The 13,986-nt window shown below is 51.7% G+C and overlaps 1 protein-coding gene across 1 annotated transcript in view; it reads left to right on the plus strand.

Annotated features, from left to right (window-relative positions):
- MTMR14 (myotubularin related protein 14) overlaps positions 1-13,980 on the plus strand; it is a gene marked incomplete at its 5' end in the record, with an annotated part of 29,593 nt that extends 15,613 nt beyond the window's left edge. Inside the window, 5 exons of the mRNA XM_010718651.1 lie at positions 194-243; positions 465-603; positions 3,041-3,217; positions 10,949-11,104; positions 13,668-13,980. Of these exons, the coding sequence (XP_010716953.1) occupies positions 194-243; positions 465-603; positions 3,041-3,217; positions 10,949-11,104; positions 13,668-13,845 (700 nt within the window). The remainder of the gene's footprint in view (positions 1-193; positions 244-464; positions 604-3,040; positions 3,218-10,948; positions 11,105-13,667) is intronic.
- Between the last annotated feature and the right edge of the window lie 6 nt (positions 13,981-13,986).

Consider the following 13,986-nt stretch of genomic DNA (forward strand, 5'->3'; position numbering starts at 1 on the left):
CCAGCCTGTCAAAGCACGGGGTGTGTGGGCTGGGACTGTTAGGAAGTGTTGCACAGCAGCCTCAGCCCCTCTCCTTTGTCCCTGTGCAGCTGATATCCCACTGCTGTGTGCAGCAGAGATTGGCTATGGCCATGGCCAGCCTCCACACAGCAACTGGAAAATGGCTGAGGTAACCCTGTCTTTTCTTCTCCAGAAGGAAGAGTTTGCCACCTGGCTTCACCTTGGAAGAGATCTGCATGCTCAGTGAGTGCTTCTGCTGAGCATCAGTGCCCTGTGGTGCTGGTAATGGTTGATCATGTGGGGGCTTGGGTTGCCAGCAACAGGGTGACTACAAATGGGTATGCTTCCCTTGGACCTTGCTAGCATTAGGCCTTCAGGGCAAAGGGAAAAAGTATTGCTTTAGGGGAGGGGAGAGTAAGTGACACCAGGCTGGTTTTCAGGTAGTTCTGTTTGCTTTTTCCTAGAGCAGAGAGACCGAGGCAGCACCACGAGTCTGAGCAGCGACTTCTCCCTGGGGATGGAAAGCTCCCCTGGAGCAGCAGGGAGCTTCACATATGAAGCAGTGGAACTGATGCCAGCGGGAGCACAGGCCCAAGCAACATGGTGAGGAAATAACCACACAGTGGGATGCAGAACAAAAAGATCAGGCACTGAGCACTGTAGAAAAATGCTCTGAAGTCCCTCACCATCCAGATCTACTCTCTGTAGCATGGGTACCCTATAGTGGGGAGAGGAATTCAGTAATCAGAGGCTTTGCCACTTGGAGACCACCCCACACCCATGTCAGGGTGTACCCCAGTGAGGTACAGCAGCTTTTGTTCATTTTCAATAGCTTTGCTGTTCAACGTTGTCCAGAAAGCATTTCATCACTTCTAAAAGATCATTCTGAACTATAAGAAAAATGACATTTGGCAGCAGCCTCCCCAGGGATCAGCAGAGAGACAGAAAGCTTCGTTGCCCTAAAATGAAATTTAATCTGTTGATAAAAGAGTTTATACAGGAGATGGTGCAGTTAGTGGTAGGTGGACTATGTGGCCAAGAATCCCCTCAAAACTTAAATCCCTCTACCTGCAAAGCGTGTGAGATGGAAACAGGTTGCTTCTTCAGGATACTTCTGGGAGAGGCTATGAAATGATGGGTGTTCCCTGTTGATAGAGGTCCTGTAGGAGTCTGCTGAGTATGCTGGTGGCTGTCTGGAAGCAGGGATGGGGGAAAGTGTCTGGAGGCTGCTGTGGCACGGGTGTTGTGCTTGTGGAGTTTCTCATGCTGTTTGGGGATTTCAGAACCTTCCTGTAGAGTTGCCCCTCTCAGTTTAATTTTTCTCTCCTCTCCCTCAGCACATATGAAGATGCTATTTTATATTGCAATTATTTTAAATTAAATCTAGGTTGTGCTTGAGGCAGCTGGAAATCCTCTGGGACTGAGCCTACAGCCATGTTAGTGGCAGCAGCCTTTCTAAAGCACTTTGTGAGTCAATTTATAAAATGCTGAAGCAGGGAAGAGAAAATCTTCCTGCAGAATCACAGGACAGCAATGGTGCCCTCCTCCCCTCCAAACCATATTTGCCAATTTTTAATTACAGAGTCTTTAACTCAAAGAGCCTACCTATCCACAGAAAAATTCTGCAGCAAGTATAGAAGAGTTTTCCATTTGCGTGTCTACAGAGTAAGAAACTAGACACGTGGACTGGATCATGCAGCCCAAAGCATATGTGTGGTCTTGAAAAGATGTGACAGTGGCTAGAGCACACTGCAGGACATCCCATCTTACCTGTATGTATCAGGGCTTGATTTTATGATGCACTGTGAGCCGTGCACAAGTGCTAGTGAGGGAGCTAGGCATGGATGTCTTGCTGCAGCCTGTTGGGGCTGGGTAGTCTGGAGAGCAAGCAGAACTTAAACAAACATTGTCATTGGTAGGGAGTTGGGCTGCGCATAGCTAGGAGGGATGTGCATCTTTGTACTGCCCTGAAAAAAGTGGGCTCAAGGCCTGCTTGCACAGAGAGGCATTTGTTTCTTAGCTTTACAAACCTGACTGCAGGCTGTGCTTGGAGATGTTGGCAGCTATGATAACGTGAGATGAATAATGCTTGAGAGAGTCTGTGGTGTGATGTTTGAGGGTGGACACACTTCAAGAAGTGAAGGGAGGATATCATGCTTCCCACTGTATGATGAGCCTGTCTTTAGCTGCACTTGCTGACAGTTCTTGATCTCAGTGAAAGCTCAGGGGCCCTTTTCAGGAAGAACTGTATCTTCTCTTTGTGTTAATTTGCCTTAGTTTTTTCCTATTTACTTGTGTACATAGCAATATCTTTGCCCATTTCACTGTGCTGTTGAAAGGGGAAACGTTCTTGGGACTTTTCCAGGAAAAAAACTAATGTAAAAAAGAGAACCTCCTGAATGTGAAGCAGCAGTGATGTGAATTAGTTTCAAATATGCGTGTTTGTTTAGCATGTAGCTGGACAGTAATGTGAGCTAAGGTCCGATGCAGCAGTAGACAGCACATGGTGCACAAGTGTGAATGTGCTGGCTGGAAGAGAATCCAGAGCTGTGGACTGTTCTCACCAACAGGGAGAAGACTGAAATGTACCTGCATCTGGAGAGAAAAGTAACACTGGTGTTGTGTCCCTGCAACCCCCATCAGTAGGCAACAACACCCACCTGGGCTGGGCTCCTTGGCTGGTACACTTTGTAGAGTTTAGAACAGAATGAAATGGTCTTTCCCTGCTGGGAGGCCTCATGTTTGAGGTGTTTTTATAGCTAGACTAAACAAAGCGCTCACAGTATGTGTGTGGGCTGATGTATTCTCCTGTCTCTGATTTGCAGGTCACACGGATGGTGATCTATAAAAGAACAGGTTAAAAGGGGTTGGGCTCAATGTATCTCAATCACTGTGCAACCTGTGACTCCTTGAGAGGAGGGCAGGTTCGGGGAAACATGAGTTTGTAGCTGCTGGTTGAAATCTGGCCTGTTGTGGAAAGGATTCCTACTTGAAAAATGTGAGAAAGCCAGCTTTCTCAACCAGGTCTTTTGTCCTGCAGGAGGAAGAGCAGTGCATCGTCACCTCAGGCCGTGCTCTGGAGCAGGGCGCAGCAGTCTGAAGACAGGCTGCCTTCTGCAGGGATGGTTGAAGTCAAATCCTCCAGCTCCTCCTCATCAACCCATTCTGATAACTTTCTGAGGATTGGAAGCAGCCCACTGGAGGTGCCCAGATCCAGGTGAGATGGGATGAAGCAGAGCATTTCTCGGCAAAACAAAAGTTGGGTAAAGAGTGCTCGACTGCCTCCGTACAGTTCTGAGAACCGTGGAGCAGGTGGGTTTGTATATACAAACAGGCTTCAGGAGGCCTGTTCTTGGTGAGCTTAATCTTGTGGGAAATGCTTGCCACCTAACACCAAGTCCTGCCTCAGCCCATCTAAAGGAGTGAGGAACTGTGCCAATAACAACTGGGTGTTTGTTCTGCCTGTCCTTACACCTGCCTCAATTCCACAAGGTCTGGCTTCTCTGCATTCTGCATGCTCTCATAGCACTCTTTCTGTCAAATGCATTTACAGGGATTTGCAATGATTGTGTGTTGGGGGGAGGAAACATTTCAAGCCAAGCAGACCTTACTTTGCACCTATCCAGGCCCCTTTTCCATTCAGTACTGTTTCTGACGCTGCAGGGTGAAAAACTCTGGATACTGGTTGTGAGCAGGAAGGCAAGCTGTGAGTGCTGGGACAGCCCTGAGGGTTTCTCCTGGAAGGCCATGTTCATTGGTGCAGCTGGGAGATGGGGACTGGACCTGGGTTGGGGTTGGGATAGATGATCTCCAGAGATCCCTTCCAACCCCCATGATTCTGTGATTCTGGGCCTAATCTCATGCCATAACAAACGATATCTGGCACCCTTCTGAAGTCTGCTGCTGCAGTAGGGCAAGGTAGAGCGGTGAGCTAAGCTAGGGAAGAAACAACAGAGCCTGTGGAGCAAACACCACGCATTTAGGCCGACAGGGGATAAAGAGGCTCTTAGATAAGAGGTTGCTGTTAACAGCATCAAACGCTTGTGTTGTCTCTGCAGGTTTTCTGAAGAGTCTTTTTCTAGTGAATTCCCTTTATAATAGCCAGCAGCCACATTTTAGTACATTCTCATCACGTGGAAAATAGTGACAAACAAGTAGAGCATTGAAAATTTATACGACTGTGTACCAAGGTTCTTGATTCCAGAGCAAAATCACTGACAGTTATCATATATGACGCTAACTGTTCTCCCCAGGGGAAGAGATCAATAGGATGTTTAGATGACACAAGTTTTCCAAGAAGAAAGCGTAATACTGGAGAGAAAGCAGCCTGTCTTGCGGTCTGCTGTTGCTCATAACAGCAGTGCCACTTTTGCTGCGTGCAGTCTCATGCCATTCCCAAGACGTAGCTGGCTGCTCAGTACTGGGCTGCGTAAACTGCCTGGTAGTGAGCTTGCAGCAGTGTTTTGGAAGCTGTTTATAATGCTTCAGCTGGCCTCTGCTCTGTGGGAGCGAAGGAGGGAAACAGAGCAGGCAGAACAGCACCACAGGAAGGGGCTGATCGCAGTCCCTGGGGTTTGTGTTCCTGGGGCTCAGATCTAGTAAAGCCAGTAATTAGCTTTCCTCTGGCTGTGTCTGGTTGAGGAGTTTATAAGCTTTTGGATGTTCGGTGCCCATTGCTGTCAGGTGTTTAGAACTGGCATCCCCAGGGCTTGAGGCAGCAGGCAAGCACAGTGGAGAAGCTTGTTACTTCCCAGGCCACAGTCTCTGAGGATGACTTTTCACTTTCACAGTGAATAAGTGAGGAGAAGTTGCAGTATTCCCATTATAAGAGGTAAATGTTTTCTGGATTCCACTCTAAGCATTCCTTTATGACCTTTACACTAGTTTCTGTTGCGACATAAAGTTTTTACAACCTTTCAACACAGCAAAGGTGTATCAGTCCTTCTGTGGTCCCTGTTGACTTTTGTGAACAAGGCAGCATGAAGGGCTGAGCAGGGCAAAAATGTACATAGGGTGAAACAGAGAATAAGAGGGAACCTCCTTACGTGATCTGAAACCAAGAGAACAGAAGAATCCATTGTGAGGCCAAAATGGTAAAGTCAGCTGATGCACAGGTGGTTAACCTGCTAGCCTCATGCTGGGTGGAGATGATATACATTTGTATGCTTTCATCTCTGGTGTCACCTGGGTTTCCTCTACTCCTCTCCATGCAGGCTAGAGGAAGTGGGCCTGGAGACCCTGCTGAGTGTGGGTGGAATTGTCAAGGCAACAGCTGAACTGAGCTCCTCTTTGAAACCAAGTCTTCTGGCACCATTGTGCTCCTTTGCCTCATAGTCCCTTGCCAGATAAGCCAGACTCTGGTCTCTGCCCTGCCTGCCTCCTCAGGATACATAACACGGATAGCAGCTTTGCTAGCTGAGGATTTGAACAGTGCATTGCCTCGTTGAATGATGACGTGGCTTACATCTATGTGGCCTGAGTATGGTACAGTTTATCTCCAAAGAGAGATCTCACTCAGTTTGGCTGTGTCAGTCTGAATTTGCCCAGCGAACTTCATGCAGGTAATGGTTATCAGAGTATCTTCAGCCACCATTTTTCATCTTGAAGGAAAAGCAGAGTCCTGTTTTGTGGGGAGAAAGAATGTGTGTGATGGAAGGAAGAGTTAACTTCTCTCATTCCCTGAACAATGCCAGGACTGGGATGGAAAGGCTGTAGCACAAAGACTAATCATGATGCCAAAAATACCTTTATCTCTGCAATACTGCTGCAGGTTAGCACCCTAGCCTCTTAAGATGAAGAAACTACTGTACTTGACTTCCTAATCCTCTGGTTGTGTGGCCATAGCAACAAAACACTTAACCACTGCAGCAGCAGTAGAGGAAAAGTGGTTGCTTGTAAAATGCCAGCAGGCACCCTCCAGGCAGTTTGCATAAACAGCCCAGTCCATGTGCTGGTAGGCAGAGAGCTCAGCAGGGAATGAGAAGGGAAAGCAAGCTGGCCGAGAGATGAGCAGCATGTGAGAAGTTGCTGGGCAAGGAGCTGGGGTGTCCAAAAGGAAAGAGCTGCACGAGCCAGGTGAGCCGGTAGGAGCCGAGCCCCTCTCTTAGCTGGGGTGTGACAGCAGCCTCCTTGTAACCCATCCTTTGAGTCCTGCTTTTCATCCAGATGTCCTGGGTGCCCATATGTCCCTGGGTGATTCTCATTAGGCGAAGCAGCACAAAGGCAGATTTGAAAGGCAGACTCTCACTAGGCAGCCTTTCTAGCTTATCCCAGTGGTGAGATCAATCTGGTGAGGGCAAACGTGCGTGAAGATGCAGCACAGATGATTTACAGAGTAGGACAAGGTGCATCTTGTTCTACAAACTGAGAGCTCTGAGTACAGCAGATAGTGTGTATCGACTCAAACTCCTTGCCTCTGAATGGGCACTGTTAGATGCAAACACAAGACATCGTTTGCAAGCTGCTAATAATCTAAGCATCCCATGACACTGCAGAAAAACCCTGTATCTGTGTCAGGGATTTAGTGTGTGTGCACATACTGCTAACGTGGATTAGCAGATGGATAATCTTTGGTTGAATGTGCTTTTGCTAAGTCAATTAAACAAAAGCTGTAGTACTGTAGTCTGAAGAGTTAAGCCATGGAGGAGCTCCCTTGATCAGCAGTCACAGAGAGCTCCCTTGTTGAAGGGAAGGAGGATCTTTGGTCTGGAGAGGGTGCAGTGAACAGAGGGAGGGGCAGGGAAGCTGCTGTTCCTTAGCTTTGGGTCTTTGGTAGTGATGAGACTGCACGTGCACTGTGTGTTTTGCTCCTTACACCCACCTGCCCTCGGAGCTGTATCTGCCATGCGACAGCAGGAAGACTCAGGACGGCAACTGCAGCAGGACAGGACCTGCTTACAAGAACGTTTTCTGGATCTATGCAAGATGATGCCACCAGAGCAGCTTGCCAGGACTCTGGCTGGCACGTGACTGTGCTCCAACATGGTTGTGCTCGCACAGCGCTGGTTGCTTGGGCTGCTACAGCACTAACAGCCTGCAGATAGTGGACTGGGATCCAGGCAGGGCCGTCAGCATGGCTCCCTGCCAACTGTTCCCACGCACAGGTGGGAAGGGCTGCCCTTTACTCCAGGTTGCCGCAGTCTGCCTGCTCGTACGGTACCTACTTCACACTTGCATTTGAGGCACAGAGCATATGCTGGCAAATGAGCTGCTTCCTAAACAGCTCTAGGTATGTGGAAACATGGCAGGTGAGCGGGGGCAGAACAGGGCAGGATGAGAGCCTAGCTGTTGGGTGCTTGGCACTCATCTCACTTACGTATTAAGGAATGGAAGGATTCCTGATTGCTGCTCTGCCTCCGGTATTGGCTCTTCTCTGGTAAGCGGGTGTCCATGTGCTCTGAAATACTCTATTTTGTGCAGCATGTTGCATGGGAAGGGCTGACCTAATTAAAAGGAACCGTTTCAGGCTAGGAATTGCCAGTTTATCGACTGCTAAAGGTCCTTCCTTCTGTGAAAGAACAGCTTGCAGCTCATCTCTGTTTTGCTAATCTAATTCTGTTAATTTTGCACTTTTGAGGGAGTTTCTTCCTACTCGTGGACCTGAGGAGGTGGGTGTGTGAAGCTCACTTTCATTCTCTTTCTGTCTGCCATTGGATGTCTGTGGCAGATACAGCAACTTGAAGCCTTGCTGTATCTCCTCTTTCCTAACTGTGTCAGCTTTGCTGTAGCTGTCCGGCTGCTTCCCAAGCCCCTCTGTGCTGTCCTTAAAGCTAGCCAGCCTCTGGCAGGGCTGTCGTATGTTGCAAACCTGTTGTTCTTACAGGCTTGGGGCCTGGGCCTTTTATCCCAGTATCAGCAGCTTGCACTGAGGCACCAGTGAAGCCCTTTTTGGGTCTCTGCAACAAGCCTTTGCAAGGAGATTTCAGGGGTAGGAACACCAGGAAGATTTTCACCTCTGGCATTAACTAGATTGCACTGATTAGCCTACAGATCTGGTCTTGGTCTCAAGCTCAGCTTTTAAAAAGCTCCACCACCATTGCAGCAAGCACAAGGTTTCTCATTTTGTCTTCCCATCCTTTGTCTCCCAGCCTTCGCCCCTGCTGTCTCGAGGCTGTTTAAGGTGATTGTTGGTTGTGATGCTGTCTCAGGAGCCTCCCTTGAGAAGAAGGTAGAGATAGAAGAAAAGTGTATCATGGTGTCACAGCTCTGTTGGCTGCACTCAGATATTCAAGCAAGGAGGAGAGACCTAGACTCAATGCAGAGTTGATTGGTTTATTCACTTAATGAGGTGTTTATTCTGCTGTCTGGAAGAGAGAAACCAAATCATCTGACTTGAACTCCTAGATTCCTGTGCTGGTAGGCTAGATGCAACTTTCCAAATTCTAGCTACCTGGAGCAGAACGGAGAAGCAGCACATGCTGTCTGACAGTTCAATACTGGTGGACTCTGTTTCTGAAGTCTGTGCTTTGGGATAAGGTTCCCTTTTCCCACTGCAGATGGGTGAAAGATGGGAGTGTGGGAGACACTGCTCTGCAGGAAGGTGTCATGCATCCACACCAGCCCCTCTCTGCTGTCATGGCCAGCGCTGAGAAGGAGCAGATGTGTTTGGGTGGTGTTTCAGCACTGCCACTTTGCACAGCTGCTTGACAGGGCCAGGGATGCTAGGAAGGGTTGGAGGGCTGCAGAGCCACGAGTCAGTTTTGTGGGAGGTATACGATACTTTGGTTAGCCTGTGAAAGAAGAGACTGAAGAGGTGACTTGGTCCACCTCCAGGAAGTGTGTAAGGTTGGTCTGCTTCTAGCCAACAGCCGTGGAAGACAGTCCAGCAGCTGCAAGCTGAGGCTACATAACCAAAGCAGAAGACAGTTGTTCATCCTCTTTATCAGAGATGTACATGACCCATGTGAATGATACCGGACAGTGATATTTCTGATGTCCCTGGTGCCCTGGATCACATATTGCTCTTTTGCTTGCCACATGGACAGAGGCACCTCCTGGTACCACACTCTCCCTTTGCAAGAACTGCAGATTTTCATTCAGCTCCCTTCATCTGTATATGAAGATCCCATCCCAAGCCCATCTCCACCTGCTCTGCTGTTCAGGCTCCCCACCTTCTAAACCCTTCTTTCTGCCTGGACCCAAGCCTGTCCTCTGGGCAACTTTGTACATTTCGGATGGTAATACTGTCCTTGTCTCCTTGCCTGTACCTAAGTCTCTTGCTTATAGATCTCTTCACTGCTTCAGCTCAAATTCTTGTCATTCCATGTGTACCTAAGCTGCTTCTGTTTTTCCTGTCTGTCTGTCCTTAGAGCGGTGATAGTCTCTTCTTTCCACACTGAAGCAGTGTTCCTCCAGTCTTGGTGTGCTTCTCTCTGGCTTCTTGCACTGTGTTTCCAGCACTGCACTGTGCTCTGCCTGCTCTCTTCTGCTTTATCTCCCAGAGGCAGGGAGAGGGATAGATGTCAGTAAAAAGCTGCTCCGTTTGCTTTATGAATTCCTTGTATCCCAGGGAGGGTTATCCCTGTCTCATCTCTACCAGTATGTGCCGCAGATCCAAGGTAGGAGATGTCCTTGTTCCTACTGCAGTGTTACGTGCTCTAGGAAAAACATCTTTTTGGAAGAAAGCATTCTCCCAGTGCTAGGCACTCACAGCTGCTCTCTGAACTCACTTGGTTCACCTCACCAGCCTGAGGACAAGTGCTGCACAAGGCAGTCAGTGCTCTGCTCTTCTCATTTCTTCCTGTGCTGCCCTTCCAGAGCCTGGACCTGAAAACAGTGGTGTTACCCAGCCTGCAGCTGCAGGATCAGCAGCACTGCCAGGGAAAGCTCGTGTGCAGCTCAGGGCTGTATTTCTCAAGCTTGGATATATCGATCAGACTCATTAAATGCCAGGCTTAGATCTGGATCACAGATGGGTTTCACCCTGCGTTCCCCCCTCCCGTGCCGTTCTCACCGAGTCCCTCCGTGCTGTGGCAGATCCTGTGGCTCTGGCTGCTCTTCTGGCCTCTCGGGGAGCAGCTGCACTGCGCCACTGCTATTCTTAGCTGTGAAGACAGCATGCAAGTACCTGGCCCAGCAGAGCCGGAGCTCTTGCACTGCTCTGTGCTCGGCACATCTCAGATAAATTATCCACAAGATCTTGGTAGTGTGTAATTGAGTAGCTCTGCCACAGGCTGTGCTTTCAGCAGTGTGCGTGCTGCTGTGCAGCAGGGCACAGTAATGGCTCGCTCCCAGAAAGCTGAGACTTCTGGCTTCCACTCAGGTGATTGTGCCTGCTGCTTGGAGATTTTGGAGGGACTTCTCAGGCTCACTTCTCAGCTTTCTTGTTCCCTGCTTTCCTGGTGGAAGGTTACATCCTGCAAGCCTTCTCCTAATTATGTTTCATATCCTAAAGTTGCACCTCCCCAGGACAGCCCACCCTCCTAATCCAGAGATGGAGCTGCAGGGGGTGGGTGCCCCAAGGCACAGGGACAGTCCTGCTCAGCGCTGGTGGTACTGTCTCTGCAGACTGTGGGTCTCTAAATCTTCCTCAACAGCAAGCCAGCCACAGCCACACCTCTCCATCAGGCTTTGCCATTGCCCTGGGATGTGCTCACAGCTGAAATGAGCAACAGGTGGATGCTCCGCATCTATGTGGGATTTGGGGCTGCTGCATCTCACTAAAGGGTCTCACTGTTCTGCATGGCCATCTGCTTCTCGCTAGCTTTGATCTGCCTGGCTCCTGGGGCACCTGTGCTGCTCGGTTGCCTCACCAGCTTGGCTCTCCTCATGCATTCAGAGGAAAGGCCTGGCCCGGGGCCGAGCCAGCGCTGCATGCTGCCCTGCTGCCACAGTGCCAGCACTGCTGGCACCGGCGCTGCTGGCGGCCGTCCCCCTGGCAGCGGCGCAGCGGGAGGCGTGTGGCTGATGACCTGACTGATGGCCCCGTCTCCCTCTCTCTCTGCCCCAGATCGGCGGACCATTCTCTGCCCGGATCTTCCGTTTCCACAGACTTTGGCAGCTGGCAGATGGTGACAGGGTGTGGCAGTATTCGGGAGCAGGCAACCCTGAGCGCAGACGCCTCTCTCCCTTGCAGCTTCCCGGATGAGTTCCCTAACACTTGCCTGTAAGTGTCTACAATGCAGCATCTCCCCAGGCTCTCCCAGCTGGCTGCAGGCGCTGGAACGTTACCACCTGGTGCTCTGGAAGAAGCCTGGCAGCCTGTAACAAGCTGTCCCATCTTCATTGCCTTGGTGCTTTCCGTCCGTACGTTCTCTCACTGAGCTCTGAAGGAAACCCACATCTCTTCCATCCAGTGATGGGGGCACAATGCTTTCTGTAGGAGAAGGCTTTTCTTTGTCTTCTTTGAAGACCATGAATTTGGGCATCCGTGGAAGTGAGCTTGACAGGACAGGACTGCTTACCCAGATTTCTTGCTTTTGGATCTTGCTCATCTCCATCTCCCTGCTGGGTTCAGGTCCTTGCTGCAGCAGGAGAGAGGCTTTAATTCTGTCACCCTGCTTTGTCTGGTGGTGTTTGCAGGTGCTGCATAAGGCTGGGGCAGAGCAGCAGACCCTACATCGTGCTGCGTGGTACGTCGTGCAGACGGTGGGGAGGCACACAGCCCTCCCTGCGTAGAAAGTGACCTCTGCGGAAGCTTGAAAGGCAGGAGCTGTGCTTTAATTGCTGTTAAAGCAGAGCCTTGGCGTGTGCCTTCAGGCTGCAAGCTCTCAATCAAGCAGCTGAAATGGCAGCTCAGGGGCTGCCACTGGCTGGCTGCACTGGCGGCGTGCCGCTAAAGCTCACAGTCCCTTAATGGAGATCTGAGTGTATGCTTTGGAGGTAGAGCAACGTGAAAACAAATGTGTGCTGTGAGACACTGCCTGGTTTGGCTCCTCTGGGAGCTGCCTGCTATCTTGAGTAGATCCAAGCAGCTGCCCCATGCCGGGCGAGATTCACAGGGAGTGTGGGACACTCCTGTCACCAGGTCCCCTTTCTGCCTTGGCAGGGACACACTGTGCTGCTCCTGTAGTGTCTGGGCAGTGCTGGGAGCAGGAGGGAAGCGGAAGGGACCAGGGAGCAGATGTGTGATGTAGTGACTGCTTTGTGTCCCCCAAGCCCAGCGGTGCTGCCTGGCTACTGAGCAGCAGCCAGGAGGTAACGTCAGAATGGGGAATGTGGCAGGGAGAAGCTAGGCACGGAAGCTACCTGGAGGTTCTTGCTGTTTGCAGTCTGGCTGCTTGGGAGGTTCAAAGGGTGGGGAACAGTGGTGCCTCTCCCTTGGGAGTGCAGCTGAGGCCGTGAACGCTTTGCCCCATTCAGCTCTTTGCTTGGGGTGCTGGGGTTGCAGGGCCAGGCCCAGGCTGCTGTTGAGAAGGGAGTGCAAAGATGCAGCACTGAGCCTGCCCCAGCACCGCCTTCTGCTCCAGTGCTGCTCAGGAGCCTGCTGTGGCTTTATCCTGAGTGTTTGCAGCCCAGCACAATGTGAGTTTGGGGAAATTAAATTCTAATTAAGCTTCTGCTTTGCATCGCAGGGCAGGGCGAGGATGTGGCACTGAGAGACACGGGCTGTCAGTGGCCCTGCACCTCTGTGCATACCACTCCATAAAACTGTCTGCATGTTAAGCTGTCCCATAAAAGATGTGAGAGCCCAAAGCTGCGGGACCTGACTGCTGCACACCCTCCCTTACCTCCGCAGTTGCCATCTGAGATCACTGAACATAGGATATAAGCACGCCCTGCTTTCATCCAGCTTCTTTTTCATGCTAGCAGCTTTGCGAGTTCCCCATCCTAATGAGGTTGCCAACGAGCATCTTTTCATGTGTTTAGAAACGTCGCCTTTTTTACTTCACCCTCTGGCTTCTCTTCGTTACCAGACCCTGCACAGCGGCCGGGCGGGCTGTCGCAGCAGTGCTCACTGTTTATGGGCCTCCCACCATATCCTCTCGCTGCCATTTCCAGACTGAAGCTGTTGGCTGTGGGTGGTGAACGCTTCCATTCAAATGAGCTGTGCCAATTTCGAGGCGGCCCAGGCGCTGGGGAGATGAAAGAGAATTTCTGATGGGGAGGTTTGAGCTGTGCCCTTGGGGCGACCTCTGAGGAACGCCTTCCTCTCGCTGGGAGCCGCGGCGAGGACAGGTTTGAGCCATGGCACGTGGAGCTGCTGGCTCTGAATGGCCGCACTGCTTTTTGCCGCTTCCCTCGTTGGGAACGTTTTGTCCTCGCCCTGCTGCACTCTGAGCCAGGGGCAGGGCTGAGCTGGAGAGGAAAGTGGGATCCGGGGAAGGCACTGAGGGCTGCCTCCCACCTGCGCACAGCCGCCTCCTGTCCCTGCTCCTTGCCAAAGCTGCTCCCTGATGTGTGCGTGAAGGGGCAGTGAGGGCTGCCCGCAGCTGAGGTGGAAGTGGCTGTCCAAGCACGGCACGTGTGGCCGGGCTCCATCTGGAAACGAGGGCAGAGCCGGCACGCGGGCTGATGTCAGCCAGCCCTGTCTGGGCAACGACCGCGATTTCTGTGCGTCTAGGATAGGGGGAGAAGCCAGGGGGCGGTGGTGGAGGAGAGCCGGGGGGAGCTGCTGGGATGCTGCAGGGGCTGAGCAGCGCTGGTGCCACAGCCGGGCACTGCCTTACTGTAGGCCCCGCACGGCCGTGGGGCAGCCGCAGCGCTGACCTCCCGATTGTGTCTCCTAGGCTGGTGTCAGCGAGCGACCGCGAGTCCCGGCTGGAAGAAGTGCGTTCCGCCTTCCTGGCCAGCTACAGCCGGACCATCGGCCTGAAGGCCGTGCCCCCCAGTCCCTCGGGGGCCATCGGCGGCCTCCTCGAGCAGTTCGTGCGGGGCGTGGGACTGAGAGGCAGCAGCACGCTCTGAGAACCGCCACGCTCCAGGACGGATGGATGGAGAACCGGGGTCCCCTGGCCGAGCCGGGACCCCCATCCTCGAGGGGGGCGCGGGCACAGCACCGAGCGCCCGCTTGTGATTACTCTGCTCGGGGCCGGGGAGCGCGGGGGC

This window comes from Meleagris gallopavo, chromosome 14, assembly GCF_000146605.3.
Source record: "Meleagris gallopavo isolate NT-WF06-2002-E0010 breed Aviagen turkey brand Nicholas breeding stock chromosome 14, Turkey_5.1, whole genome shotgun sequence".
NCBI classification, from domain to species: Eukaryota; Metazoa; Chordata; class Aves; order Galliformes; family Phasianidae; genus Meleagris; species Meleagris gallopavo.